The sequence below is a fragment of the Martes martes genome, assembly GCF_963455335.1.
Source record: "Martes martes genome assembly, chromosome: 7".
NCBI classification, from domain to species: domain Eukaryota; kingdom Metazoa; phylum Chordata; class Mammalia; order Carnivora; family Mustelidae; genus Martes; species Martes martes.
In genome coordinates, this window is record NC_137894.1 from 143840679 (window position 1) to 143868314 (window position 27636).

Genomic DNA, 27636 nt, shown 5'->3' on the forward strand with positions numbered 1-27636 from the left:
CGCCCCCTTCCATCCACCTGGCCAGGCCCCGCTCCGGCATCACTCACACGTCAGCACCCCAGGGAGCCTTCCCAGACCCCCCACCGCTCCCCCACCTCTTCATTTCTCCTCGAGGACATGTACACTTTCTTGGAGCTTGTCACCTCTGCCGCCTGCCTCCCCGGCTGGCGGGAAGACCGGTGGTGCAGGTCCCAGCTGTCTCAGAGCCCAGGACACCCCTTGGCACCCACCGGTGCTCGCATGTGATCTATCCAGTGTGTGTGTGTGGAGAGGAGTGGCCGGGACACTTGTGGGCTGTGCTCTGGGTGCACATGTGTGTCCCATGTGTACATGTGGGACATGTACATGCGTATGTACATGTTTGTTGTCTATGCACAGGGCCCACGGCAGTGACACAGCTCTTCTCCGGGGCTCTGAGTAAGCAAGGCACCTGTGTGAGAGTGTGTGTGTGTGTTGGGGGAGCTGCATGGGGCCTCAGGACGCCCCAGGGCCTGGTCTTTGGTGACATTGGCCCTTGTTGTCACTCAAATTGCCCCCACTGTGCCCCTCAAGCTACCATGGGGCTTCCCTGCCCATCTGGGCCTTACCAGTCTCTCAAGATGCCCTCGGGACCTCAGGCACCAGGCACTACCTCCGTCACCTGCTGCTATGGTCACCTGGTACTGTCCTGGCTGGGGGACCTCAGCAGGATGGCTGCAGTGGTCCTCAAGGGCTGTCTAAGTGACCGGTGTGTTGATGGCTCAGGGCTCCTGTCCTCGGGTGTCTTCCCCTGGCCCTCCTGCCAGGTGCACCCTGGAGTGTCCGGCTAGGGGAACCCGATCCCTGGTGCGGATCCTGGGGTGGGGTTGGGCCCGGTGTACCTGGCGTCAGGGGGACCCCGATGGGCCGTGCCAAGTCCCGCTTGAGAGCTGTTCCTGTTCGGATCTTGAGGACATGTGCGGCTCCACATGTGGGCAGTGTGGCCCATGCCCCCTCCCTCCTAGTCTCGATGGCTGGCACCTAGGAGGGAGAGGAGAGGGGCCTAGAGCACAAGGGAGGACGGGAGAATGTAGCTGGGGTAGGCGTCTGCAGCGACGGGCAGGTGGTCTCGTATGGCCGGGGCCCAGCGTTTCCGGGAGTGGCCGCTGAGTGGCCATGGGGGTGCTCGAGCCTTGGCGGGTGGGGGGGCAGGATCTGGGCTGGGACTTTTGTGTCCAGGGGCTGGGGCCCAGGGCGGGAAGGCAGCTCTCACGTCTTCTTCCCCGTAGGGCCGCACGGGCCTGGCTGGTGCCAAGATGAGCGTCACGTCCTGGTTCCTGGTGAGCAGCAGCGGCACCCGCCACCGGCTCCCTCGAGAGCTCATCTTCGTGGGGCGCGATGAGTGTGAGCTCATGCTGCAGGTGAGCGTGAGCCCCTCGGGGCTGAGAAGGCAGGGGTGGGCCCGGGCCAGGGCCGCCCATGTTGCGGCCCTGGACCCGCAGGTGTGGGTGTGCGGGCCCGAGTGTGTGCTCGCGGGGTGGGTCCCTGCCTCTGCCTCGCGGACTGTTTCTGACAGGAGGATGTTTAGGCTCCTCTCAGGTTCTCAAGGCATCAGGGACCCCCCTGTGGAAGGTGCTGGAAAGCGGACCTATCCATAGCTTTTTTTTTTTTTTTTTTAAAGATTTTATTTATTTATTTGACACAGAGAGAGAGAGATCACAAGTAGGCAGAGAGGCAGGCAGAGAGAGGTGGGGGAAGCAGGCTCCCTGCTGAGCAGAGAGCCCGATGTGGGGCTCGATCCCAGGACCCTGAGATCATGACCTGAGCCGAAGGCAGAGGCTTAACCTCTGAGCCACCCAGGCGCCCCTATCCATAGCTTTGTTGTCTGGGGCCCAGTTGGGCCATTGCATGGAGTGGGGAGCCCCAGGGCCAGCTGGGACCGTCGGATCTGCGTGGGGAAGGCACTGCCCCTCTGAGGCACCCGGGGGCAGGGAAGGGTCCTTTCTCGGTCCGAGAAACCTGGGGGGGCTGGGGCACCGTGCTCTTGGCCGTCTCAGGCTCTCGGTTTTGGAGCGTGGGTTTGGCTGTCACTGGGCTCGTGTGTCTGGGAGCGAGGAGGGTCCCCGGCTCAGTTCTCCTTTTCCGTGTGCTTTGTGGGTGTGATTGAGTCAGGCTTCCTGCAGCCCTGCTCCCCGCTACGTGGCACGTGGGCCCTTGTCCCCCAAGCCCCCCAAGCTCCATGCCCCCCACTGTGGGACCCTCAGAAGGAAACAGGTGTCCTGGGTGGGCCTCTCGGGTGCAGGGAGAGACCTCGCTCAGGCCTTGGCTCCCTTGTGCAGGGCCGGCTGTTGTCGCCCGCTCCCTGGGCCGCCAGGGCTGGGGCTGCTGCCGGGGGTGCCACTGTGGGCGCGCGCGCTTGGGCAGCAGGAGTCAGTGTCCCTCTCTTGAGGGCAGACCCGTAGTTGTCTGGACACCCTGGCTTGCCCCGAGGGTCCTCAGACTTGGTTGATTAGACCAGCAAAGTGCCCGAGTCGCACCAGGTGGCTGGGCCTTCTGTGTGTCTTTGATCTAGAACCGTCTGTCGTCTTCTCTTCATGCCTCTGGCCGCTGGAGAAACCGAGTCGGTGACCGTATGGGGGTGGGCACGTGTCTTCCATAAAGACCGGGGTGCGTCCTGGAGGCCTCTCGGGCCGCACCACCTCGGCCGCGACTCCGCTCTGCTGGCGTCCGGAAGCAGGGGCCTGAGGACGGTCGGGCAGGTGGCGCCGGGGAACCCTCTCCGTGGGTATCGAAATCTCAGCGTCCTGTCGCTTCCACGTGTCATGAAACGGTCTCGACTTACAGAAAGCCATTTGCAGATAGAAAGGGGCCCTGAGTGCGTGTGCGCACAGAGCAGAGAGAGAGCGGGCTGTGGGTCGCACCCCTGGCGTCCTGAGCCGCCTGTTGAGGTTTGGATGTGTCTGGCGGATCCTGATGGTGACGCGGAACAGGAGCCCCGTTCTCTGTCACCGGAGGCGGGTCTGGAAGCGTGCTGAGTCCCTGAGCCCCGGCAAGGTGCCGTGCGCCTGGGTAGCGTGTTCATGCTTTGCGGGTCTTCCTAGGGTGGCCAGGAGGGCGTCTTGGAGGAGGCAGCATTTGATGGGGGCCCAGGGCCCGGTTCCCCAGGGATCGGCGGAGAGGTTTCTGGGTCAGGAGGTGGGGATGGGGATGCTTGAGTGAGTTGGGCGTCCAGTTCCTGGTTCTGGGGTCCAGTTCTTGGTTCCGGTTTGTCAGTGGTGGAGCCTTTAGCAGGGCAGGAGCTGCAGGCACTTCTTAGCCCTTCACGCAGGGCCAGCCCCTGGCTCAGGTGCACCCGTGTTCCTCCCCTTGCTGTCCTCTGGCACCTGGGGAAACTGAGGCTCCAGCAGACCGTGCTTGCTGTCCAGCCCTGCAGCCTCCTTTCCTGCCTGGGCCCTGAGCTCCTGGGTGGGCTCACCCCTTGCGTCTCCTGCACCCCTGCGTCTCCTGGGGGTCCTGTCGCACCTGTGCCTTGGCTTTCTCATCTGTGCGGGTGAGTCCCGTAGTGTCCTTGCCTGTCCTGTGCCGGCCTCTATCCACCTGCGTTCATAGCCTGTGTGGGCGTCACCGAGGCAGCCTAAGCTCTGTGCGAAAGCCCTATCCTCCATCCCCTCCAGCAGGGTCCCTGCCAGCGTCCCCACCAGTGGTCCAGGGACACACCCCGACCTTCCCTCTCCCTTATCCGCAGGTGGCTCTGTCACCGCACCCGCTCAAGGGACAGGCACACCAGTGGGTCCCAGCCTCGCCCTACTGCTGCCCCCCCGATCCTCCCCAGGCAGCTCCTTCTCACCCCTGCCTGCCTCGTGCTCTCCTCTGTAGGGTCTGTGTCCTCACCCCCATGTTGTCACTTGGCCGACCCTGCAGAGACCCTGCCTTCCAGGGTCGCCGCTCCCGCAGTGGGACCAGATGCGTCCCAAGGGCGGAGGCCTGCAGGAGTTGGTACTGGGAACAGGATGGAGGGCAGTGGGGCCAAGGGGCCTCTCAGGAGGGGTACGGGGGGCCAGCAGAGGTGCCGGGGTGCAGGGAGGAGGTGGTGCGGGGAGGCAAGGCAGCTGAGGGCTGTGCAGGGGCCTGTGCTGCAGATGAGGTGGGAGGGACCATGGCTTGGCCCTCAGGGGGCAGAGGAGGTAGGGGGTGTGTGGGGAGGCAGAGCTGGCCCGCCTGGCCCCACGCTACCCCAGCTCTCTGAGCCCGGCACAGAGCCAGTGCCCTGGCAGCGTGTGCTGACTGACACAAGCGTGAGTGTGCACGCAGGCCGCCTGCCCTGGCCCTTGCCACCGGGGGCCCAGCGCTGTGGTGTGGGGCGTGTGCCCGTGCACGTGTGTGTGCACCCGTGCGTGCCTCTGTGCCCGTGCACGTGTGTGTGCACCCGTGCGTGCCTCTGTGCCCGTGTGCCCTTGCACACAGGAGGCTTCCCCGCCTCTGCCCAGTTTGCCCCGTAGGGGCCCGGCAGCGGGGATCTATCTGCGCACGTCCTCCTGCAGAGACCACAGCCCCACGCCGGCAGCCCCCTGCACACGTGCCGGCCCCGCCTGTCCATGGTGGTCCCGGCTCAGGTGGCTGTCTAGCCTCTGAGCATCTGAGCCTGGTGGGACTGGGGTGTGCTTCTGGCTTGGGACGGTGGGGCTGGGAGGGTCTCCAGAGCTGGGGTCCCTCCTGCCTGCTTCCCGTCAGTCCTGCTGCTACCCGCCGTCCGGGAAGGGGGCTTGCAGCAGCTGTGCCTGGTGCTAGAGCCCCGGGCGGGAGTGGGGGCTGGGCCTGGGGGCTGGAGGGGTCGGCCCAGGCTCTGGGGGCAAATGGGGGGGCACTGTGCAAGGTCCAAGAAGCCAGAAGACGGGTGGGGTAGGCAGGGGGGCAGGGAAGGAGGACACAGGGAGGGTGGTGCTCCTAGGCGATGGACCCAGGTCCAAGAATGGGTGTGGCATCTCCAGAACCGCAGAGCAGTCTGGCCAGAGGGGTGGCCAGGCCAGGGCAGGAAGAAGGTTTAGAGAGGCCTCCGTGGCCTGTGGCTCATGGGACAAGGCCAGCCTTTCCTCTCATGCTGGCCAGGAGCCTCAGGAAGTTTCTGCAAACAGTGATGGGCAGGACTAGTGGGGGCTGGGAGGGCGGGAGAAAGATGGCTGCAGGGGACAGGCTGACGGGGAGGGACAGGCAAGGGGGTGTGGTGGGAGCCTCTGGACCGCGGCTGCTGACTGCCTGGTGCCAGGTGGACAGGGAAGGAGGAGTCCGATTAAGCCCGGCTGGGCTGTGTCCGGGAGTTGGGAGTCTGAGGCTTCGGGTGGGGGCATTGGGGTGCTCGGGCTGGGGGGGTCAGCCCAGAAGTCCCTCTAGGGAGTTCCTCCTTGGTGGAGGTCCAAGCCTGAGGGGCAGCGTGCCCTTGCTCCAGCCCACCCCTGCCCGCCTCGGGCTGGCCTGTGTTGTGCTGCATGCCGGTGTGGCGCACCCCTGCCCAGGGCCCGTCCCAGGCCGGCAGCACCCCTGCGGACCGGCGCTCGGCAGCGTGACGGCCACAGCCGAGCCCCAGGCGCACCTTCCAGAGATGACAGCCCTTTGGCGCCGGGGTGTGTGGCGCGGCTGCGGTGGGCGGCTGGCCCGTTCTCGAGCCCTGGGAGGTGCTTGGGAAGGGGCGCAGGAGAAGGCAAGCCCCCAGACCCTGCAGCGAGCACTGTCCCCCGCGCGGCCCGGCTGCACCTGGGGAGTCGCGGCAGCTGCCTTGCGAGGCTGCCCGGACGGGCGGCTCAGGGACTGGGGCTGAGGCGAGCCTGAGCGTTCAGGCCGCCCCAGCGAGCTGCTGGCTCCTGTCCGCCCCACTGCAGCCGGGAGACTGGGGCCCAGGTAAGGGCATGCCAGGGTCCTCCGCCTGTGCCGGGTGCGGGAGGCCCAGGCCAGGCCGGGGGTGGGGCGGCTGCCATGCAGGGCTGGCTGGGGCAGGTGAGCGCCGGGCCGGCCTGCATCCGGGACGGGCAGGGGAGTCTGATGGAGGATGGGCGCCTGGCACCCAGGGAGGAGGCTGTGGCCGGAGCTGTCCGGCTGCAGGTGCTCCCTCTGCCTGAGGAGATCAGGGTGGGGGCAGAGGTGAGGCCTGGGGGGAGAGCAGTAGGTCTCAAGGTCAGAGCCGTGTGCCCACCCCCCGCCCCTGTCGGAGAGCTGTTGCTGCAGGAGGCGGGTGCACTGGCAGTGGGAGCCCTGCCAGGCCGTCCTGGGGCCCTCGGGGCAGATGTTGGCAGCAGGTGGCGAGGCTGGCCTGGCCCCCTTGAGCAGCCCTGGGGCCGATGGCCCAGGGATGGCCACGGTGTCGGGGTGGCTCTGGCTGGCACTGCTGAGTACCTCGGATGGCCCCTGTACCCGCTTCCTTCAGAGGACTGAGGGTCTGCAGCAGGATGAGGTGTGGGTCCCACGTCCCGTTCCGTCCTCATGCCACCCCCCGGGTCCCCCGCCGTGACAGCATCCTCGCGGGTCCAGCTGGCCACCTGGGGCCTCTGCGCAGGTGGGGCTGGAGCATGGAGGCTTCCGGTGTGGGTGAGGGCCATGGCCCCCACGAGCCCTGCCCGTGATGCCCTGCCTTCCAGGGGTCTCTGCACATCTGCAGGGCTGAGGAACCTGGGACTGGGGGGGCTGGGCCAGAGCCCTTGCCCACCACACCCCCGCCTTACTGTGTCCCTGGGGCTCTGGATGAGACAGGAGGCCCTGCCCTGGGGGCTTCTAGTCCTTGGGAGGGTGCCGGGGCCACTCCTGGAAGCCAGGGAGGCAGTGGGTTCTGTGCAGGCAGCTGCCTCAGGGAGGGAGGGTCTGGGCCCTCACCTGTGGGAACAGAAGCCTGGCGGTGCGGGGACACGGGGCCTGAGGTCCTGGGGCACTACCTCGTGGGCTAGGGGCCATCCGGAGCCGGGCAGTGGAGAGCCGCTGTGCAGCCTGTCGCTCCCACACAGGGCCTCTGGAGGGAGGTGTGGGGGTCCTGTACTGTCGTCCCGGCAGGTGTGAGCATCTAGACTGATGGTTCTGCTGGCGTCTCGGGGCTGGTCCCCAGGCCTGTGTCTCCTTGGTGGCAAGAGAGGGGTGCAAGGGCCGCCCAGACGCCTGGGCCTCTGGCAGAGTGGGTGTGGGGTGGGCAGTGGTGGTGCGCTCTGGGCCGGGACCGCTGATCTCGTGGCTGGGGGACATGGCCTGGGCTGGCGGTGTCTTGGCCGAGGGAACGTGGCCCCATGACCCTGTCCCTGCTCTGTGCCGGGAGTGCCGCAGCAGAGAGGCGGGCTGGGGACGGTCTCGTTCTTGCGGCCGACTGCGGGAGGGGGCCCGGTGACTGGCCCAGGGAAGGGTCCTGGGAGGGTTGGGGGCGAGGGACAGTGGGCACATGTGTGTGTGCATGTGTGTGTGCTTGGGGTGTGCGTGAGGCCTGTGCGGCGGCCCGGGCATGTAGCTAGAGGGTCTGAGATCCATCCTGCACGTGCGTGGCCAGCACGGGGAGAGGCTGTGCCCTGTGCGGCCGGCCAGAAGTGAGGGGGAGGCCTGTCTGTGAGCTGCCCCCACTACAGTGCTACTGTCCTCCCTGTGGCTCTGCCTGCCCCCACCTGCCCTTGGGAGGGAGCGGCATGTGCCAGGTGGCCGGAGGCTCCCAGCCCTTCCTCTGGCTGACCCAGGCTTGGCCGGGGGAGGGGGGGGGCACTGGCCTGGTGGTGCTAAAGAGGGCTGGACAGAAAAGGAGGGGCCCAGGTGGCAGCCGTGGGGTGGGAGGACCTGGCCTTGGCATCTCCACGCATCCCTGTGGCCTCTTCCAGTGGCTGGGACGGTTGGCTGAGTCAGGTCAGGGTGGGCCCTCTGGGTCAGCCACGCTCGAGATGTGGGGGCGTGGGCTGGACCTTGTGGGCCCCCAGGCCCAGGTGGCTGGTGTTGACATTGCAGTGGGGTAGATGGGGCTCCTGCTGGGCCGTCCTCTGCCTCCTGGGCCTCACCCAGCCGGGAAGGCCACCTGAAGGCAATCCGTGTGTTCCCAGTCCCGCAGCGTGGACAAGCAGCACGCTGTCATCAACTACGACCAGGACAGGGACGAGCACTGGGTGAAGGACCTGGGAAGCCTGAACGGGGTGAGTGCAAGGGGCAAGGGGCTCTCCGTGCTGGCCGCGCCCCCTCAGGGCGCCCCTGGTGCTGGCCCGGCCCTTCCTAACCCCTCCCTCCGTGCTGGCCCTGCCCCTTCGTGACCCTCCCTTGCTGTTGGCCCCGCCCCCTTCAGGGCGCTGCCCGTCTGCCGGCCCCGCCCTTCTCCTCTGCCGGCCCCGCCCTTCTCCTCTGCCGGCCCCGCCCCTCCTCATGACACCCCGCCCCCATACCGGCCCCGCCCCTCTCCCCAGCCCACCCCAGCCCTGCCCACCTGCTGCGGTCCCTTCCGTGTTGGACCTCCTGCAGGCTGTCTGCCGGGACACCCTGTCCTGGGGGGTGTGCGAGCTCCTGTGTGAGTGGGGAGGGGTCCGGTGAGGGTCCCCGCAGGGCCGCTGTCTGGCTGTGTGGCCGTGTGGTTTCCCTCTGTGTTCGGTGGGCAGGCGCCAGCCTGAGGACGGCCTGCCCTGTGCCTCCCACTCGTGAGGTCGGCCCTCGCCGTTGTGAGCTGGGGGGCCCCGCAGCGGCCCGAGGCTGCCGAGTGCCGGGCACACCTCACCACGTCCTGGGGAGCGGTCTCAGGATCTGGGGGTCTGTCCCTGAGCCCCTGCTCTGCTGGCCCTCGCATCAGCCAGAGTGGCCCCAACCGAATGGGGCTGCGAGGAGAGTGAGCTTCGCCTCTGCCGCCACGGGCCGCACAGGGGCGCTGGCCCCCAGATCGCCGGGGCTCAGAGAGGGTCCCCAGGGCTGCGGGCCCGGTGCGTGGTGTGGAGGCCTGCGTGACGTCCACATACTGGGACCCAGTCTTGCCTGCTTGTGGAGCACCACGCCACGGGCTCGGGCTGACCGGCTGCTCCCCGCCAGGCCTGCTGCCCTCTGCTCCTGCCTCTGAGCTCACAGAACTGCGTCACCTACGACACGTCCAGCCTGATGCTGCCGGGCTTCCAGCCCTCTCTGCCGCCCCACTGGGTCGTCCCTCCATGACCCAGCCCTGGCCTGGGACCCCTCCCTGTGGGCCTGCCCTCCTGCTCGCTCCGGAGACCCCCTTCTGTCCTGTAACGAGTCCTCCCCGGTTCTCGTACCTTCTGGTGACCACGGCACAGTTGCCGTGCCCAAGCTCCTCTGTCTTCTGTCACCTGGCTGGCCCCCAAGGTCCTGAGAGCGTCATCATCTGGCCAGAGTGCGGTGTCCGTGGCCAGCCCGTGATGGCTCTGGTTGGGGGAAGAGGGTTTTGGAGGAGCAGGCGGCCTCACTCAGCCTTGCCAGCCTTGCCATGGGGCCGGCCCATGGGCATCCCTTGGCCACCTCAGGGTCCCGGGTGCTGGGCAAGCAAGGCCAGTCCTTCGGCAGGCACCTGTCCCGTGCTCCCTGCAGGGGTGAGGCTGGGTGCACGTGTGTCGGAGGGACAGTGCCTGGTCCAGAGCAGCACAGAATGAGGGGGCCCCCGAGTCGTTGCCCTGCCTGCTGCTGGCCTGGCCTGCCACCTGTTTCCTCCGCAGACATTTGTGAATGACGTGCGCATCCCGGACCAGAAGTACGTCCCGCTGAAGCTCCATGACGCCGTCCGATTTGGCTACGATATCCTTTCCTGGCCGTGCTCCCACCTTCTGGCCTCAGTCGCACTGTTGTCCCGGTGCAACTGGGACCCGCGGGCATGAGACAGTCGCCAGTGTGACCCCAGCCCCTGTTCCCCTGACAGACATCCTGGGATGGATCCCTGGGAGGCCAGTGCAGAGGGATGGTCTAGGGTGGGAGCTGGGAGCTAGCTGTGTGGTGTGGCTCCTGGGCACGTCCCCTGCCTGCCCTGTGTGCCCTTGGCGGAGGGGTTAAAGGGCCCATGCACGGCCCCAGCGTGGATGTGAGCTGTGATCTGGCGTGGCCCCCGGTCCCACTTCTCCGACTCAGGGTGGTGCGGACACAGGCCTAGTGCACAAGCGGGTGTGGGGGCCAGCGCAGTCCCCCCACACCTCCCTGCTCCGTCTGACCCGCCCCCAAGTTGTCTGCACGTCCCGCTGCGGAGAATCCCCAACCACGTGGTCGCGTGGCCTCGTGCAGAGGCCGTCCTGGCTCTTCTGCTCTGGGTTTGCCTTAACTCGCAGCCACATTCCAACATGTACGTGCTGGAGCGGGTGCAGCACCGGGTCCCCGAGGAGGCGCTCAGGGTCAGTGCCGACGCCCCACCGGGGGCCCCGCCACAAGGCCCCGGCACCCCTGCACCCTGCACCCATCCTCGCTCCCACACCTCTTGGCTCCCTCGGCCTGGCTGTGGTGCTGTGAGTCAGCCCGGCCTGGCCTGGCCTGTCCTGCAGGATGGCCCGGTCTGGCCGGTGGGGAGGATTGTCCCCCCCCCAGGCTGACGCAGCCGCAGGTGGTTGGGGCGGAGAGGAGGCCGGCGCAGCTGGCGGGGGGGCCCGGAGGCATCTTGGGTGCCGAGGAGGACCCCAGTCAGGCTGCCACAGGGGGTACAGGACAGGCAGGAGGGACCTGGGTTGGCGGCCGTGGCAGGTGGGACCTGTTCTCTCCCCTTGCTCGATGGCGTGGGAGTCACAGAGCACTGACTTAGGGGAACTCGCCCAGCGCTTTCCCCGGGAGCCCCTTGTAGGAGACACTGGCCTTAGCCCCATCTTTAAGCGAACTGTGGGTGGCCTGCGCAGAGTCACACGGCCGGTGTGAGCCTGGGTCTGACAGCCACAGAGCTCAGCGTGCACGGGCTCGGACAGACCGCTGCCCCCCACCTCCGGGCCCCCTGAGCAGCGTCCTCCGTGGCCTGGGGCCCATCCTGCCCGTCCCTCGTGGGTCCTGCGTGGGCATTGCATGTCACCTCTGATGACTGCCGCCCAGCCCCGCCTCCCTGACCCGAGCAAACCCCAGCTCCTTCGTGGAAGCTTTGTGGCCCTGAGGAACCCCCCCCAGCTTCAAGCCTCGGGATGTCCCCTCCGTGGGGGCTCCGTGAAGGAGGCCTCATGGTGCATGGGGTTAGTCCCAGCCCTCTCTGGACCCAGAGGGAGGCAGCTGCCCTGGGGGTGCTCCCGAGCCGGCCCGGCCCTCACCCCCGCCTGCTGCCCACAGCACGAGAAGTACACCAGCCAGCTGCAGGTGAGCGTCCGGGGCCCGGCCCCTGGGAAGGGCGAGGCACCGCCCCCGCACGCCCCTTGCTGTGAGCCCTCGGCCCCCAGGCCGGAGAGGGGGGACCGGAGGCCAGGAGCAGGTAAGGGTAGCGTCGTGGCGGGGTCCCGGGGGGATGTGCACACAGGCCCGCCCCCCGTGGGCCTCCCCCACGGCGTGCTTTGATCTGTCTGCTCTGGGCCATGCTCCCTTCCCAGTATAGCCCTTGGCCCTGCCCGTCAGCCTCTCGGGCTCACGCCACCCCGCAGCCACAGCACTGAGCTGCCGTCCTGTGGGCTCAGGCATCCACACACCCCACAGCCACATGAGACACGCCCGCCATGGGCACTGCGCCCTGTGCCTCGTGTGGTCCAGTCTGCCTGGTGGGTGGGAACCCGCCTTCAGGGCCGTAGCTCTGTGGCTCAAGTCACTTACAGATCTTGGAGAGAGACCCACCCTGGGTGCGGACCCTGCTGTCCACCTGCCCTTCCAGCGGGCAGGCTCCGGGGGCAGGGGGCTCGGGGAGGGCTGGAGGGGTTGTTTGACCCAGGACGGGGGCGCTGAGGACCGTGCTGCCCCAGGTGAGCCTCCTGCACAGGGAGGAGGCCTGGGCGGGGCCGGGGCGGCGAGCATCACCTGCTGTGGACATGGGCACGGGCCTTGGAGTGACCAAGTTGGCGCACATCGGGCAGGGTCCTGGGCTGAGATGGGAGGTGATGCTGGGGACCCCCAGAGCCCAGAGCCTTCCCAGCCCTTGTCTGCGCTGGGGCCCCAGGGACCCAGGCTCGAGCTCCCCGTCCTTGTGCAGAGGCGGCGGCCTACCGCACACCCCTGTACGGGCAGCCCTCCTGGTGGGGCGAGGACGACGGCGGCAGCCCCCCAGAGGACCGGCGCCAGGAGGAGCCCTACGCGGGTAGGTCCCAGAGGCCCTGGACCTTCTGATGGGGGCTGGCGGGAGTGCCCGTTCCGGGGAGACGGCTGCCATGGCTGGCCCCGGGGTGGGGGTGGGCGGAGGCCGCCACCCTGCACCCCCCGAGACATGTTTTCTCCCCCCCAACCCAGAGCGGCCCAAGGAGCTGGTGCAGCAGGACGGGGAGCTCTCTGTGACGATGGCCGGTTTCCGGGCTGCGGCAGAGCCTCAGGGCTTCCCGTTCAGGCGGGAGCCCAGTTACTTTGAGATCCCCACAAAGGAGGCCCCGTCCCCGCCGCCGCCGCCGCCACCGCCGCGGCCCCCCGAGGTCCCGGCCCAGGAGGCACCCACCAAGGACACGGAGCCCGGCGGGGGCGGGGCGGCCCCCGTGGTGCAGAGCCACGCCTCCTTCACCATCGAGTTTGACGACTGCAGCCCCGGCAAGGTGAAGATCAAGGACCACGTCACCAAGTTCTCGCTGCGGCAGAGGAGGCCCCCGGGCAGGGAGGCCACACCCGTGGAGGCCGTGTCTGCGGAGACCAAGGTGGCCGACTGGCTGGTGCAGAACGACCCGAGCCTGCTGTGCCGGGTAGGCCCCGGCGAGGACCGGCACAGCACCAAGAGCGACCTGCCCGTCCACACCCGCACCCTGAAGGGTGAGCGCTGGGTGGGCTGGGACCGCAGCGCCTTTGCCGCCTGGTGGGCTGCCCTCATCCCCGGGGCTGGTTTCTGCTCGCACTGGGTCGCTGGCGTGCTCCCGGTGCGCACCTCCCCGCGGGCGCGGGGTCCCGTGAGGTGCGCCGCCCGGGGCAGCTTGGGGAGGGGCGAAGAGGCCCCCTGCCCCCCCAGGACCTGTGCATCCTTTCCCTCGGCCTGATGCATTGGGATCCCCCCACTCCCAGGCCATAAGCACGAGGACGGCACCCAGAGCGACTCGGAGGATCCCACGGCCAAGGCGGCGGCGGCGGCGGCTGGGGTCCCCGCGGAGGGCGGCGGGGGGCAGGTGCGGCTGCAGAGACAGCTGAAGCGCGACCCGCAGGAGCTGCTGCACAACCAGCAGGCCTTCGTCATCGAGTTCTTCGACCAGGACACGCCCCGCAAGAAGCGGTCCCAGTCCTTCACGCACACCCCTCCCGGGGACCCCAAGGCCGACAGGCGCCGAGGCCCCGGGCCGGCAGACAGAGACCGCTCAGGTGTCCCTGCCTCGGCGCGGGGGACGGGTAGTGGTTCGGGGCCGCAGCGGGCCAGCTCGCTCAAGCGGGAGAAGACAGAGGAGCGCCCGGGGGGCCCCTCGCCCGCTTCCCGGGGCTCCGTGCGACCCTTTGGCAGCGTGGGGCGCCGCTCCCGTCTAGCCCAGGACTTCATGGCCCAGTGCCTGCGGGAGGGCTCTCCGGCCGCCCGGCCCAGCCCTGACCGGGCATCCCCCGCATCCCCAGCCCCCGAGACACCCCGAGGGGCCAGCCCTGTGGCCCCTGCGACCCCACCACCGCCCCCCGCCGACCCCCAGCTGACCAAGGCTCGCAAACAGGATGAGGACGACAGCCTGAGTGACGCGGGGACCTACACCATCGAGACGGAGGGGCAGGACCCGGAGGTGGAGGAGGCCCGCCAGATGATCGACCAGGTCTGCGGGGCAGGGGGCTGGGGGCGGGGCTGGGGCGGGGCCAGGCTGGCTCTGACCCGAGGGCTGGCCCCTCCTGCTCGCAGGTCTTTGGGGTACTGGAGTCTCCTGAGCTCTCCAGGGCGTCCTCGGCTGCCTTCCGTCCAGTCATCAGAGGGGACAGAGACGAGGCTGGTGACGGGGTCGCCCAGCGAATGGCCCTCCTGCAGGAGTTTGCCTCTCGGCCGGTGGGCACAGCCCCGCACGGGGAGCTGCAGGTACCTGGGAGGCTCACTGCTCTGGGGAGGAGCTGGGCCCCGTCATCTGGTCCCCTGTGAGCTTGAAGGTGAGGGTCCTGCCTACCCAGGATTCCGGAGCGGTGTGCCCACCTGACAGGTGGGCGGGGGACCCTATGTGGAGGTTCACGGGCAGGCCCTGAGGTCCCAAGTCAGGCTGGGCCCTGCGTGCCCACGCAAGGGTAGGTGTGAGCCACAGCTGCTGATCTCAGGGCCACTGAACCAGGCTCGGGGTGGGCAGTTGCGTGGAGGTCTGGAAGCTCGGAAGTACACAGGTGGTTTCCTGGCTGTTTTTTTGGGGCGAGGTGTCTCAGGTCTGGAGACGGCGAGTTCGGGGCCAGGTGTTAGGGTGAGGATCCCTGTGGGGCTCCTGCCTCTGTCTGCTGCTGACACATGCTCGTCCCTTGCTCTGCAGGGCCTCGCGGTGCCCGGCTCCCCCGGGGGTCAGAAGTGGGTGTCCCGCTGGGCCAGCCTGGCTGACAGCTACTCGGATCCAGGGCAGGCAGGTGAGCGGTCCAGCCTCCGCAGCGGGGAGGGGACGGGCCCAGGCTTCCTACTGGACTGGCAGCCGTGAGCGCATGCCAGCCAAGTCTGGAGGAGGGTCGGGCTTCCGGCACACACCAGGGGCCCGCACACCAGGGCCGCTCCAACCAGGCTGCCCTTGTCTTCGCAGAGGAGAGCCCTGGGCGCAGAGCCGGGGAGCCGGAGGGGGCCCTGCCTGTGCGCCAGCGACGGCGACTGCCACAGCTGCCCAGTGACCGCGCAGACAGCCCTGGGGGTCTTGAGACCACCAGGAGGAGCGGTCCTGGGCCTCCGGAGTCGGCCGGTGAGCAGGCCGGCTGCCTCTTGGGCCAGGAGGACTTGGAGCCCGACAGCCTCAGTGACGCCAGTGGATCGGATGGTGGGCGGGGCTCTGAGTTGGGTGCAGGCCCGCAGGAGGAGAGACGCAGGAGCCCCCAGGAGGGAGTAGCGTGGACAAAGGGCCGGCGCTCGCCAAGAGCCCCCGGAGAGCCAGCCGCCACCTCTTTCTTCATTGGGGACCAGAATGTGGAGCCGGCCTTCCCCAGGCAGCCCTCTGTGGCTGCAGGGGCGGTGGAGGGCCCAGGGCGGGCGGCCCAGCCCGGCCTCGCAGCGAGGGAGAGCGTCTGCGCCAGCACTGGCGGGAGGACGGTCCTCCGGCGGCACACAGAGCGGTCCCTGGAGCCCGAGAGCCCTGCCCCGGCCTTGGTACGGCAGGAGAGCTTCAGCAAGGAGCCGGCCGGCAGCACCCCCGCGCCCGGCCAGCGTCCACACATCCCCAGCCACCCCCTCCTGCGGGACCTGGCTGCCACCCGGGCCTCCCGCATGGACCTCCACCCCCAAGACACCCACCTGATCCTGAAGGAGACAGAGACCGCCCTGGCAGCGCTGGAGGCCCGGCTGCTCTCCAAGCCCGTGGAGGAGGCAGAGGGCCCGACGGGCAGTGTCCCTGGGCCGCCGGAGGACTCCCTGTCCGGGGACTCGGACGTGGACACGGCGAGCACGGTCAGCCTGCTCAGTGGCAAGGATGGGCCCAGCCCGACCAGTCCCAAGCCCACGGGACCGCAGAAGGAGAAGCCGCCGTCCCCACCAGCAGCGCAGGGCCCAGCGGGCATCTCCTTGAACTGCGGCCGAGAGATGCTCTCAGACAAGCACCGTCGTGCCCTGGGCCCCACAGACACGGGCCGCGCAGAGCCGGAGAGGCGCCTGGCCACGCGGCGCGGCGCTGGGACCCGGGTGTCCTCGGACTGGCCTGACGAAGAACAAGGCTCTGGCCCAGCCCACCCGCCCGGCACGGACACGGTCACCTCTGACCACGAGAGCCCCGGGGCCACTGGGGCGGGGCGGCCAGGGCCTCGCCGGAAACCGGCGCCCCCAGCGCCACCCCCGGCTCCCCGGGAGGAGCAGGCCCGTGGCTCTGCCCAGAAGGTACAGCAGGTGCTGACCCGCTCCAACAGCCTGTCCACGCCGCGGCCCACACGGGCCTCCCGGCTGAGGCGGGCCCGGCTGGGGGACGCCTCGGACACAGAGGCTGCTGATGGTGAACGGGGGCCCCCGGCCAACCCTGAGCCGGCGGGGCGGCCGGTGCCCGAGCAGGCCAAGAAGCTGTCGCGCCTGGATATCCTGGCCATGCCCAGGAAGCGGGCGGGCTCCTTCACGGGGCCCAGCGACTCCGAGGTGGCCCCCGCCCGCGCCGGCTTCTCTGGCCGCAGTGTCGAGTTATATTGCTCCAGCCGCAAACCCATCATGGCCGAGGCTCGCGCCGCCGCCGCCAAGAAGTCTGCCAGTACTGCCGTGGCCCCCCGCCAGCCCTTCAGCAGGGCCCGCCCAGGCAGCGCCCGATACTCCTCACCCAGTGAGTCCGGGAACAGGCAAGGGGCCCTGCGCCCTGCGAGCCGAGGGGAGGGTCTGCCGCGTCCTGGGTCAGCCCCGCTCAGTGCCGGGGGACCCCGGTTCCAGCCCAGAAGAGCCCTGTTCCCAGGCCGGCCTGGCTCAGTGCCCTGAGTGCGTGTGTCCATGTGCTCTGGTGAGCCCGGGGAGGGGCTCCTGCCGACTCCCACACGGGGGCCTCTGGGGCTGCCCGCTGTGCCCTGGCGCTGTCCCCTGGGGACCGGGCACTGGGGGAGGGCCGTGCAGTCTCCCGCGCACCCGGGCCCCGTGTGGCCTGTGGGCTGCGCCTGCGCGTGGTGCAGACGCATGGTGCTGGGGCCGCGGGTGCTTGTCCCCCACCGGGGTGGCTGGAGGGCACTGGGCACGCAGCCGGGCTTGCCCTGCCGAGGACCGGCAGCTGCAGAGACACGGGTCCGCCCCGCCTCTGGGCGCGCTGGGGTGACCGGAGGAAGGGAAGGGGCGGGACGAGGGGGGAGGACTGAGGACCGCTGCCGCCTGGGAGCCTGCTGCCGCTGCCCTGCTTTGGCCACGTGTTTGCTGCTGCCGCCGCAGGGGGCCTCAGAGCAGGGTGGGCGAGGAGGGGGTCTCAGAAGACCAGGCGGACAAGGGAGGGGCTGCCAGGCTCAGCTGCCCTCCACGGTCCCCCCTGGCCCTGGGGCTGATCCGCACGGGGAGGTCGACCCTGACCGGGGGTGTCTGTGGGTTTTGTGCCTTGGCACCAAGGCGAACAGTTCCCATCTGGTGGGCACAGACCCTCCCCCTGGGACGCGGCCTCTGCCCATGGGCTGTGGGAATGTCAGGTGCCCCTTCCTGCCGGTTTCGCCTTGTTCCTCCTGCGCTTGTCCTTCCCTGTCCCTGCCTGTCCCTCCTCGTCCCTCCCTCCTCCCTCCCCATCCCCCCATGCCTCCCTGTGCCTCCTGTACCTGTCCCTGCCTGTCCCTCCCCCGTCCCTCCCCGTCCTTGCCCTGTTCCTCCTCTGTCTTTCTTCTGTCCGTGCCCTCTCCTCCCGTGGCCTCCCCACCCTCCCTGTCCCTCTCCCCCCTGCACCCATACATCTGGGCTGGTGATGGCCTCGCAGCGGTGCGGCTCTGTAGCTGCTGGTGCTTCAGCGGCCGGGCCTCCGGGCGGGGGGTGAGGCGGCAGCATCAGCGTGGCTTGTCCTGCGGCGCGGGGCCGTCTGGAAGGACCCCGGGGCCGCGGCAGGGTGCTGAGCGCGGCTCCGTTCTGTTCTTGCTTCTGGAAACCATCTGCGCCCCCGAGGCACCCGTCGCCGGCAGCAGGGCTCAGACTGCACGTCCACGTCCGAGGAGGAGTACGGCTCCCACCACGGCTCCCCCAAGCACGCGCGCTCCCTCGCCTCAACAGCCACGCAGACCCCGCGGACTGGCGGCTCCGGCCGCACGCGCCCCCGGGCCCCCGGCCTCCGGGACACGGATGACGAGGAAGAAGACCCGGACCCGTACGGCTTCATCGTGCAGACGGCAGAGATCGCGGAGATCGCCAGGTGAGCGGCGCCCGCTTGGCGGGAGGCCTGGGGGCACCCCGGGGCGGGGGCTGGGCTGGAGGCTCTTCTCTCGAGGGAGCTCAGCGCGTGCCTCTCGGAGGAGGGGTGGGGGACAGAGGGGGCGTGGACGGCTGCAGATCTGCCCGGGAGGTTGTGGGGTGTCCGGGACGAGGAAGGACACTACTGTGCTCGTTAAAGATGAGCTTCCGCGTTGTGGTTCTCGGGGTCGCCTCCAGGCCAGTGGTGGGATCGGGAAGTGGTCTTCCGCCGAGGGCGGTCGGTGCTTTGGTGGCTGGGTCCTTTGGGGCTCGAGCAGGGGCAGGAGGGGTCCAGGGCCAAGTGCGTGGCCTGTGTTTGGTGCTGAGGAGGCTGAACTTGTGCCCGGGAACGTCCAGACAGGGGACCGGGGGCGGGTAGTCCTTGGGAGAATGGTCCGTGGGGACAGAGGCGCAGAGATGACGACAGCGGCCGTGGTGGCTGCAGGTTGAATGGAGAGGACCTGTAGGGCACGAAGAGGGCCGGGGACAGAGCTCCCAGGACGTGGTTCCCGGGGCTGACAAGGGGCAAGTCCAAAGGGGGCAGGCTGGGGCATCCCGATGTGCTGGGGGCTGCAGAGAGACGTGGGGGTCAGTGCTAAGTCAGGGGCACATGTCCGTTGGGCATCCATGAGTCTGAGGGATGTCCTTCTGTATTTTCTTGGTGTAGGGAGGGTGGGAACCAGTTGGGGGACCCCCATCTTGAGGAGGCCTAGGTCGGCCTTGCTGGGGAGGTAGGGGCCGGCCGGGGTAGTTTTCTCCAGCTGCCCTAAGCATTTCTGAGTTCAGGTGGTTACGCCAGGCAGGGGGGCAGGTGGCACTGGGAACGGACAGGCCCTGAGGGCCGGCTGGGAGGTGCCCCGGGCAGTGCTGGGACAGCTGAGGGGGGATGCCTGGGCCTTGGTAGGTCTTGAAGGCCCTGTCGCCTGGGCGCCTGCAGGCACTGGTGTGCCGGGGAACCTTGGAGCTGTCGCTCGTGTGCCCGCAAGTGAAAGGGGCGGTGCGGACACTGACAGGCGACTCCTGTACACCTAGCCTGGGCCGAGGGCTGCAGTCCACAGGACAGGCTGGTGGAGGGACCTGATGTGCTCTGAGGACAGGGTCAGTCTGGGGACTTCCTGGGCAGTTTGGGGCAGAATGTGCTCCTGGTCCCTGCTGGCCTCTGTCCCTTTCTGGGTGGCCTGAGGGCCTGGTAGGGAAGCACTCATAGCCTGCGGGGGAGGGGGGGTGGGGGTGGGGGGAGGGAGTGAGCAGGGCCGGGCTGGGGCGGGCTGCAGCTGGCCTTCCTCGGCCTCCCTCCCTCCCCTGTGGGGAGGCTCCTGGTATCTGTCTGCCTGCTGGTGTCACCCTTTGCCTGATTCTGACGCTTGTCTGCGACCTCTTCCCTGCCTCAAGTGTCCCTGCCTGCCGAATAGGGCCTGGGTGGCCCCACGTGTTCTCTGGTGGCGACAGGGGAAGGTGTGGCCTGCCCTGGGGTCTGAGGGTGCCCCCGCCCGCCCTTCCTGCCCAGCCCTAACCCCACCCCCCTCTTGGGGCCTCAGACACTTGAGCCTCCCACGGGGGCCTGTCCATTAGGCATTGCTGGCGACTGGCCGGGCACAGTTCGGGCCAGGCTGGGGGCCGCACACCTTGGCCGCTGCCCCTCACCCAGCACTTGCCCCTTGGGAGGGACCCCTGCCTTCACTGGAGAGGAGAGGTCGGCCCGGGGAGGGTTCTGCCAGGCTGCCGCTCCCCGACCTCCCCAGCCCTGGTGCCTGGCCAGGAGGACCCCGCAGGACCCGCCTTCTCTCCTGCGGGCTGTAGGCTGAGCCAGACGCTAGTGAAGGACGTGGCCATCCTGGCGCGGGAGATCCACGATGTGGCTGGGGACGGCGACTCGCTGGGCTCACCGGGGCCTGCACGCAGCCCCTCCCTCAGCAACGTGCCCAGCACCCCTGCTTCAACCATCTCCGCCCGGGAGGAGGTACACCCCGCCCCCCACCCCGCCCCCACCCCGCCCCCCGCTCCGCCCCCGCCACGTGCACAGCTCTCAGCCCGGAGGTCCCCCCATGGCTGGCCTGAAGCACGCAGTCTGGGACCACCCTCCTTGGGGGCTGGGGGGTCCCGGGGCCCCCAGCGGGCTGGACGTGGGGTCCGCTCCGTCCCCCTGTCGTTGGAGCAGGAGAGGGGCGCGGTCGGCCCCTGAGGGCGGGAGCCTCCTGTGCGGAGGCCTGCGGGTGCCAAGGAAGACCGACGCCACCTGCCCCGTCCGCAGCTGGTGCAGCGCATCCCCGAGGCCAGCCTGAACTTCCAGAAGGTGCCCCCTGGCTCCCTGAGCTCCCGAGACTTGGACCAGAACATGAATGACCGCTGTGGGGACTCGCTCGCCAGCAAGACGCGGCCTCGGAGCCGTGAGGAGGCAGGTGCCCCCCCGCCCAGCTGTCCGGCCGTCGGGGTGTGCCCAGGGCGGGGCCTTCAGGAGGGCCCCGGGCAGCACGCTGAGCCCTGGTCCTCACAGGTGATCTTTGACAACCTGATGCTAAACCCCGTGTCGCAGCTGTCCCACGCCATCCGGGAGAACACGGAGCACCTCGCCCAGAAGATGAAGTGCGTAGGGCCCACGAGCTCCGTGGGCCAGTGGGAGCTGCCCCCCCAGACCCCCCAGACCCCCTCAGACACCAACACGAACACGTGCACGTCAGCCAGGACCTGCGGGGCAGAGGGGGGAGGACTGCCCAGGGGGTGCACGGGCGCACACGCCTCCCCGGCTCCGGGAACGAGGGCTCCCAGGACCACCACAGCCCCCACCCCAGCCCTCCCTGCGTCAGGCCCCAGGGACCGGCACTGTCGTTCCACCCGGCCCCGTTCCTGCTCTGGGCCTGCGCTCCCGCTTGGGTACAGGCCGGGGTGGTGGGAGGAGGTCTGGGCGCGCGGGTCTGGGCCCCGTCATCCTGTCCTCCGTCCACTCCTCCGGCCGCAGGATCCTCTTTCAGAACACGGGCCGGGCCTGGGAGGAGCTGGAGGCCAGGATCAACTCAGAGAACGAGGTGCCCCTCCTGAAGACGTCCAACAAGGTGAGGGCCGGCCCGGCCACCCCCCAGCCCCGCGGCCGCAGGGAGTGGGGGACTCACCCCCTCGGCGGCTCTGCCCCATGTGCCCCCCCGGCCTGTTTCCAGGAGATCAGCTGCATCCTGAAGGAACTGGGGCGCGTGCAGAAGCAGCTGCAAGGTGGGTGGGCCTGGGTCGGGGGTGGATGGGGGGCCGGCCGCTGGGCGGCAGGCGGCGGGAGGCCCGGGGTGGGCGCGGGAGGCGGGGCAGGACCCGCCAGCCGGCCTGACCCTCCCCGCCCGCCCCACAGTCATCAACGCCATCGTGGACCCCAGCGGGAACTTGGACCTGCTGACCGGGACCCGGGGCCCCGCGGGGTCCGCCCAGCTCGGGAAGGGCCGGCCGGCCGCCCAGAGCCCGTGCTCGCCCCCCTTGGCCCTGCCTCTGAGGAGCTGCCCACAGCGGGTGAACTGCGGCTCCCCAGGCCTCCCGGACCCTGCCGTCCTCCCCGGCTTCCTCCCCGACGCAGAGAGGTTCCTGCTCTAGGCGGCCTCCGCGTGCCCGGGGTCCAGCGCCGCCAGCGCCCCTTGTCTGCCGCCACGGCCCTTTCCGGCTGCGGACGGTTCACCGCAGACCCCCACATGTGCCATAACCCTGTGGGCAGGTGCCTCTGTGCCCAGACCCCCTCCCTAGCTCCCAGCCAGCGCCCCAGCTGGACGGTCCGGCCCCTGCGGCCGCCCCCGCAGGCCCTCTGGCCCAGCTCCTGTTGTGGCCGTCCCGAGGGCTGGCGTCCCAGGCGTGTACCCTGTCTCCTCTCTCCTCCTGTTATTTTCGTCTTTAGCTTTTAAGGACAGAGTGGTCTGTGCCACCACAGCAGCCCCCGGGCCTGGAAGGCCATCGTCCCGCCCGTGTGCTGGGGGCAACTGTTCTGCTACGGGCTCTCTGGGCTCCGGGGTCCTGTCCCTGTGTGCTGGCCGGGGCCAGGCCGAGGAAGACGGGCTGGACCGGGGGTGGGTATCACTCAGTGCCAAACACGGGCCGGGAGGGGCTGCTGGAGCCCCAGGACTCGAGGGCGGGGTGCTCCCGGCTGGGCACTTGCAGCCTGCTCTGCCACGGGGCCGGGCGGCTCCCGCTGCCCCAGGGTGGGGTGGCCTGTGGAGTTGTTTGGGGCGGGAACCCCACTACTTCAAGCCTTTGGTGCCAATGCAACTGCCAAACTGACAGGTGTGCGGGCCGAGGCCACGCAGGCCAGGCGTACGGGCACACGTGCTGGTCAAGCGCGCCCACTCTCACGGCTGGCCCAGGCACGCGCGCGCACGGCGGGGCAGCCCTTCCCGGCCACGGAGGCTGGGCTCCTGCTCGGCCTCCTGCAGTCTGAGGCCGGGGCTGGGGGGCGGGAGGGGAGCACTAGCCGGAGGCGGTGGGGGGTTTCCTGGGCTGCACCCCTCCCCCAGCCCTCACCCCTGTCCTCCCTGATGCCGTGGGCGTTCCTGGGGTGTCTGCAGCCGGCTCGGGGCCCTGCAGGCTGCTGTACTCCTGGTCCCGTGGGGGTGGGGGGCACGGAGAGCCCCCAGGGACAGTCTTGCCTTCTCAGGGTTCTTCCAGCTGGGAACGCGGGTGGGCAGAGCGTGCGCCCCCCCCCCAGGGCAGGGGGTGTTTCTGGAGCCTCTAAAGCCAAAGAGCCCATGGGGGGTGGCAGGTGGGGGCCGCTCCGCACCAGCCCGGCCCGTGTGAGTGGCGATTGCAAGGGGGGGGGGCTGGGCGGCGGGTGTCAGCCCAGCCCATGGGCGACGGGTGTGTCTGTTTACGTGTCGCCGACGCACAGTCGCGCACATGGGTCCTGGGCCCCTCCCGCTGCGTGTCCGCGTATGCGTGAGTGTGTGCGAGTGTGAGTGGTGGCTCCCTGCCAGGACCCCGCCCTGAGCCTGCCGTGTCCCCACGGAGGCGGCGCTGGGCCCCTCCCGCCCCTGCATGCCGCACGGTTGCCCGCAGCCCGTCCCTGGAAGCCCGGTGGCCGGTGGCCGTCTCATCCACACCCACACTCTGCCGTCGCCGCTTTTTCTTATTCAGCCCCTCCCGCCCCTCTCCCTTCAGCCTTCCACTTGGGATCGGTAACTTACTGTCTGGCTTCTTGGAGGTACTTCCGTCCGTCCGTCCTTAGGTGGTCTCATGGATGTCTTTCAGGAAACGGTTATTTTATATGCGTTGTCATGGGATTTGTTCTAATAAATCATTCTGTCACATGGCGAAGATCCTGGCATCTGCTGCCTTGGCCTGGGCTCGCCGCGGGGGGTCTGGGGTGGGGTCTCCCCTCCCTGGCCGGGGACGCGGCAATGCCCGGAGCCATCCGCCAGGGGGCGGCGCGGGCGAGGACGCGGCCCGAGATTTCACGTGTTTCTCCCCCAAGAGAGAAGTTGCTTCCTTCAAGGGCGCGCAGAGGCGCCCTCGGCCCGGCCGGGGACGTGCAGCGGTCCCGGCTCCGAGGGCCCAGCCGCAGCTCCTTCCCATTCCCTCACGCTTTTTGTGGCTTCGGAGCGTCTCTGACCTGACCCCGGGGCTGTGGTGACGTCCCGGGTCTTCAGACACCCCCCCCACCCCGGCTGCAAGGAGGACCCAAAGGAGCTGGACCAGCGGGCTGGGGAAGGCCCAGGAGGCCGGGGCCACAGAACCTGCCCTCCAGGTCCCTCGACCACGCCCAGGAGTCACTAGTATCTCCCCTGTGCCCCCCTCGGCTCTGTGCCCCCAGCCGTCCCCCTCCTCAGCTGTGGACACCCCAAACTCTGTGCCCCCCAACATGTGGACATGATGCTGCAATAAGAATTCAAAACAGTAACAAGGAACGGAAAATGAATGTATTAACAGAAAATGGTTCATAATATTCCTTTGCTTTTTTGAAGTGTCTGTAAGACCCGTTTCCGGGCTCTCGTTTTCACCCTAAACAGTGGTGATTCACACCTTCCTCTGTCTGCTCAGGTGTGCTGGGGTCTACAATCTTATTACTCTTTGTATGGAACCAGCTGTTTGGTTTTGTTGATTTTCTCTGTGATACACTGTTTTCTGTTTCGTTAATTCTCCTCTTCATCTTGGTTAGTTTCCCCCCTTCCCTGTTTTAATATTTTTTTCTTCCATGCTTTCTTCCTTTCTTTATTTTGTGAGATTAATTTTCAGCTTTCCTTATTTTCTGATCTATGGATTTAAGGCTACAAATTTCCTTCTAAATATAACTTCAGCTGATCTCACAACGTTTGATGCATTGTATTTTCATTATTATTAAGGTGAAAAAAAGTTGTAGCGTTCATTAGGATTCCATCCTTGGCCCATGCGTTATTTAGATGTGTGTTGCTAAATTGCCAAACATCTGAACATTTCCTAGTTACTCCTGTGTAATTAATTTCTAGCTTATTCCCACTGCGGTCAGATTATATACCTTAAGTTGTTTCAGTCTTTGGAGAGGCATAGAGTATTCTTTTCACCCAGAAAAGGGACAATTGTAACAAATGCTTCATGTGCCCGTGAAAGTAATACATACTTCCATTTTTTTGAGAGAGATGACCTTTTGTCAATTTGATCAGCTTCATTGTGTTCAGATTTTCACGTACATCCGTTAACGTTATGTCTCCTCCACCAGCTGCTGTAAGGCCGTATTAGTCCGCACTGACTATGGGTCTATTTCTCCCTTCAGTGCCATCAGTTTTTCCTTATGTATTTTGAAGTTATGTCATTAGGTGCATACAGTTTACAATTGTTGTATTCCTGATGGGCCCTTTCGTCGTCATGAAGTCGTCTTTTTTTTTTTTTTTTAAGATTTTATTTACTTATTTGACAGACAGAAATCACAAGCAGGCAGAGAGAGAGGAAGGGAAGCAGGCCCCCTGCTGAGCAGAGAGCCCGACGTGGGGCTCGATCCCAGGACCCTGGGATCATGACGTGAGCCGAAGGCAGAGGCTTAACCCACGGAGCCACCCAGGTGCCCCCATGGAGTCTTCTTTATCCCTAGTTATTTTTCTTGCCTTAAAGCCTATTTTGTATGATATTAGTATAGCTATGCTAGCTTTTTTGTTTGTTTGTTTAGTGTTATGATAACATCCTTTTCATCCTTAAACTTGTGTAGACTTAGTTTTATAAAATTCAGTGTGACAACATGTGTTTTTTAATTGGAGTGTTTTTAGTACATTTATTGCAATTATCAATGTATTTAACTTTGAATCTTCTGTATTACGTCTGTTTTTCTATTCTTTTCTTTTTTAGGATTAATGAAGTATTAGTATTATTATTCCGTATTTCCCCCACTTGCTTGTTTGTAAATGTACTTTCATTGTACTCTTTTTTTTTTAAAGATTTTTTTATTTTTTATTTGACAGAGATCATAAGTAGGCAGAGAGGCAGGCAGAGAGAGGGGGAAGCAGGCTCCCTGCCGAGCAGAGAGCCCGATGCGGGCCTCGATCCCAGGACCCTGAGATCATGACCTGAGCCGAAGGCAGAGGCTTTAAGCCACTGAGCCACCCAGGCGCCCCTCATTGTACTCTCAGTGGGTACTCCAACAACTATAAAATTCATCCTTCACTTATTATGGTCTAATGAAATTCTTCTTTTTACTACTTCCTGGCAATTACAAAACAATTCACAATTATAAAATTCAATGATAAAATTTATCTTTCACTTAGTAGGGCCTGATGTAAGTTTTCAGTTTTACCACTTCTTGGTCCCTGTAAAGACCTTCCAACACTTTAAATCTGTCTGCTTCTCCCACCTTTGTGCTACCGTGATCAGGCATTTTAACTCTGCAAATACCGTAAACCCTACAATGAACTATTTTATTAATTTCTGTAGTCGACACGGCCTGAAGGTACTGCCGTGTTCGTGTCTGCTGCTCCCCCCTCACTCCTGCGTGACCGTGTTCCCGCGTGGGATCATTTGCCAATAGACCGTCTTTGAGTGTGTTTGTGGTATCGGTTTGCTGTGATAAAATCTCTCAATTTCTTGAGTAGGGGGTGTTTGGAAAAGTTTTTATTTTGCCTCTCCCTTTCACCTGGTGTACTGATAGAGTGTTCTAAGTCACCAGTAATGCTTTTGGGCGTGCAAACGTGTTGTCCGTTGTCTTCCGGATTTCATTGCTTACGTGGAGAAGTCAAACGTGTTACTGTAGCCCTTCTAGATGGTGTCCTTTTAGACTTCCTCTTTCTTTGTAGTTTTTCTGTGGTTTTCCTACAACGACAGGCGTCTTCGCACTCGTCTGTGTGGAGGTTTGTGGTCCTTCCTCCAGGGGTGTCTGTCTGTCCGGCTTTCCCCGGTTTGGGGAACACCTCATCCATTTTCTCTTCAGACACAGTCAGCCCCGTCCCCAACTTTCTCTTGCTGGGATTCCCTTCCTCTGCGTGTCAGACCTTCGCGCGCGCCCTGTGCGTCTCTCGCGCCGTGGTCCGTGTTTTCTGTGCTTTTCCCACCTTTTACCCTCTGCTGACCCTATAGCGGCCGAGAAGTGCTTCAGTTCTGTCCGGCTGGCTCTTTACTTCGGTTATTTTATTTTTAGTTCTAGAGTTTCTTCGATTTAACAACACTATATGTCATTTCTGTAAGTGGCAATCTCCATCAACCTCGTCCGAGAGCTCTGCCACCTGGACCCCGGCCTCTGCGCTTGGTTCCGTGGTTGGATGTCAGGCGGCTCTTGATTTAAAGTGACAGACGCTGTGAATGGGGCAAAGAGGGGTCCCCTGGAGGAAGTCGCAGCTCGGAGAGGGTCACCGCTGAGCAGGGACCGGTCCCGTGCAGTCAGCGACGGAACTTCAGGTGTGATGAGGCGCGCTCGACCTCTTGCCTCTTGTCCGCCTGTCCTCCTGGGGCTCTGCTCTCCTGGAGCCAGCAGGAGTCCCACCTGTGGGTTGCAGCTGCCAGCACCCTCTCCCCCTTGGAAGGAGAGCCCGAACTCAAGTTTGAGTCCCCAGAACCGTAATAGCACTGAGCTCTGTTCAGCTTCTCAGGCTCAGGGCTCTCAGCCTCTTGTCCCTGCGCAGGACGTCTGTCAGCAAACGCCTCAAGAGGGGAGGTGGCCCAGGGCGTCCGGCGTCCAGCTCTGCTCCCCCTTCTCTTAAACACCTCAGCCCCCTGCGTCCGGGAGACTCGGGCCGACCGGAACCGCAGTGCTCTCGTCCCTGGCTCTGTGGGTCTCCCAGAACACGCCCCCGCTTCTCGGCCTCTCGCACTCCGCCTCATCTCTGCCCGCCGGGACATCTGGAATTGTTCGCTCAAGTAGCGCTGAAGCCACACGCAAAGGTGAGATTTAAGGAAGAAAGGGAAGCTCCCACGTAGCAGGCGTCGAGTGGGACCCTGAAGCTGCAGTGGCCAAGGGACTGTATTCTAGCCCCTCTGGGGACAGCTACGGGCCCAGAAATGTCCCTCACGGCCGAGCTCTTGAGATTTCTGTCCACACGCACCCAGGACACAGGACTCGTGTCCAGCAAGAGCAGAGGTGGAATTAAGAATCGCGCTCAGAGCCGAGTGTCCTCAAGGCTGATGCACAGGGAAAGGGGTGAGAGAGCCCTACCCGGGGCCCCGGGGAGCGAGCAGGCTCTGGGTGGGAGGAAAAACCTGCGGCAGAAACGGAAACCTCAGAGGATGCTGAGCAGCCGGTAAACGGAGCCAAGTCG

The 27636-nt window shown here is 66.1% G+C and overlaps 1 protein-coding gene across 2 annotated transcripts; it reads left to right on the forward strand.

Moving 5' to 3' along the window:
• The first annotated feature begins 1259 nt into the window (after positions 1–1259).
• Positions 1260–25124, forward strand: CEP170B (centrosomal protein 170B). Of its 2 annotated transcripts, XM_080808719.1 has the most exons (17): positions 1260–1379; positions 8007–8096; positions 9606–9686; positions 10212–10268; positions 11176–11314; positions 12020–12124; positions 12274–12777; positions 13024–13745; positions 13829–13999; positions 14433–14523; positions 14691–16391; positions 17687–17930; positions 19769–19928; positions 20220–20551; positions 20925–21018; positions 21121–21172; positions 21303–25124. In XM_080808719.1, exons 1-17 carry the CDS (start codon positions 1275–1277, stop codon positions 21536–21538), a joined length of 4884 nt encoding a protein of 1627 aa, XP_080664845.1. In that variant the 5' UTR covers positions 1260–1274; the 3' UTR covers positions 21539–25124. The 2 variants fall into 2 exon arrangements, with proteins under 2 accessions (XP_080664845.1, XP_080664844.1); XM_080808718.1 differs by lacking the exons at positions 1260–1379; positions 8007–8096; positions 9606–9686 and having other exon boundaries at positions 10216–10268; positions 20220–20363; positions 20463–20551.
• The last annotated feature ends 2512 nt before the right edge of the window (positions 25125–27636 follow it).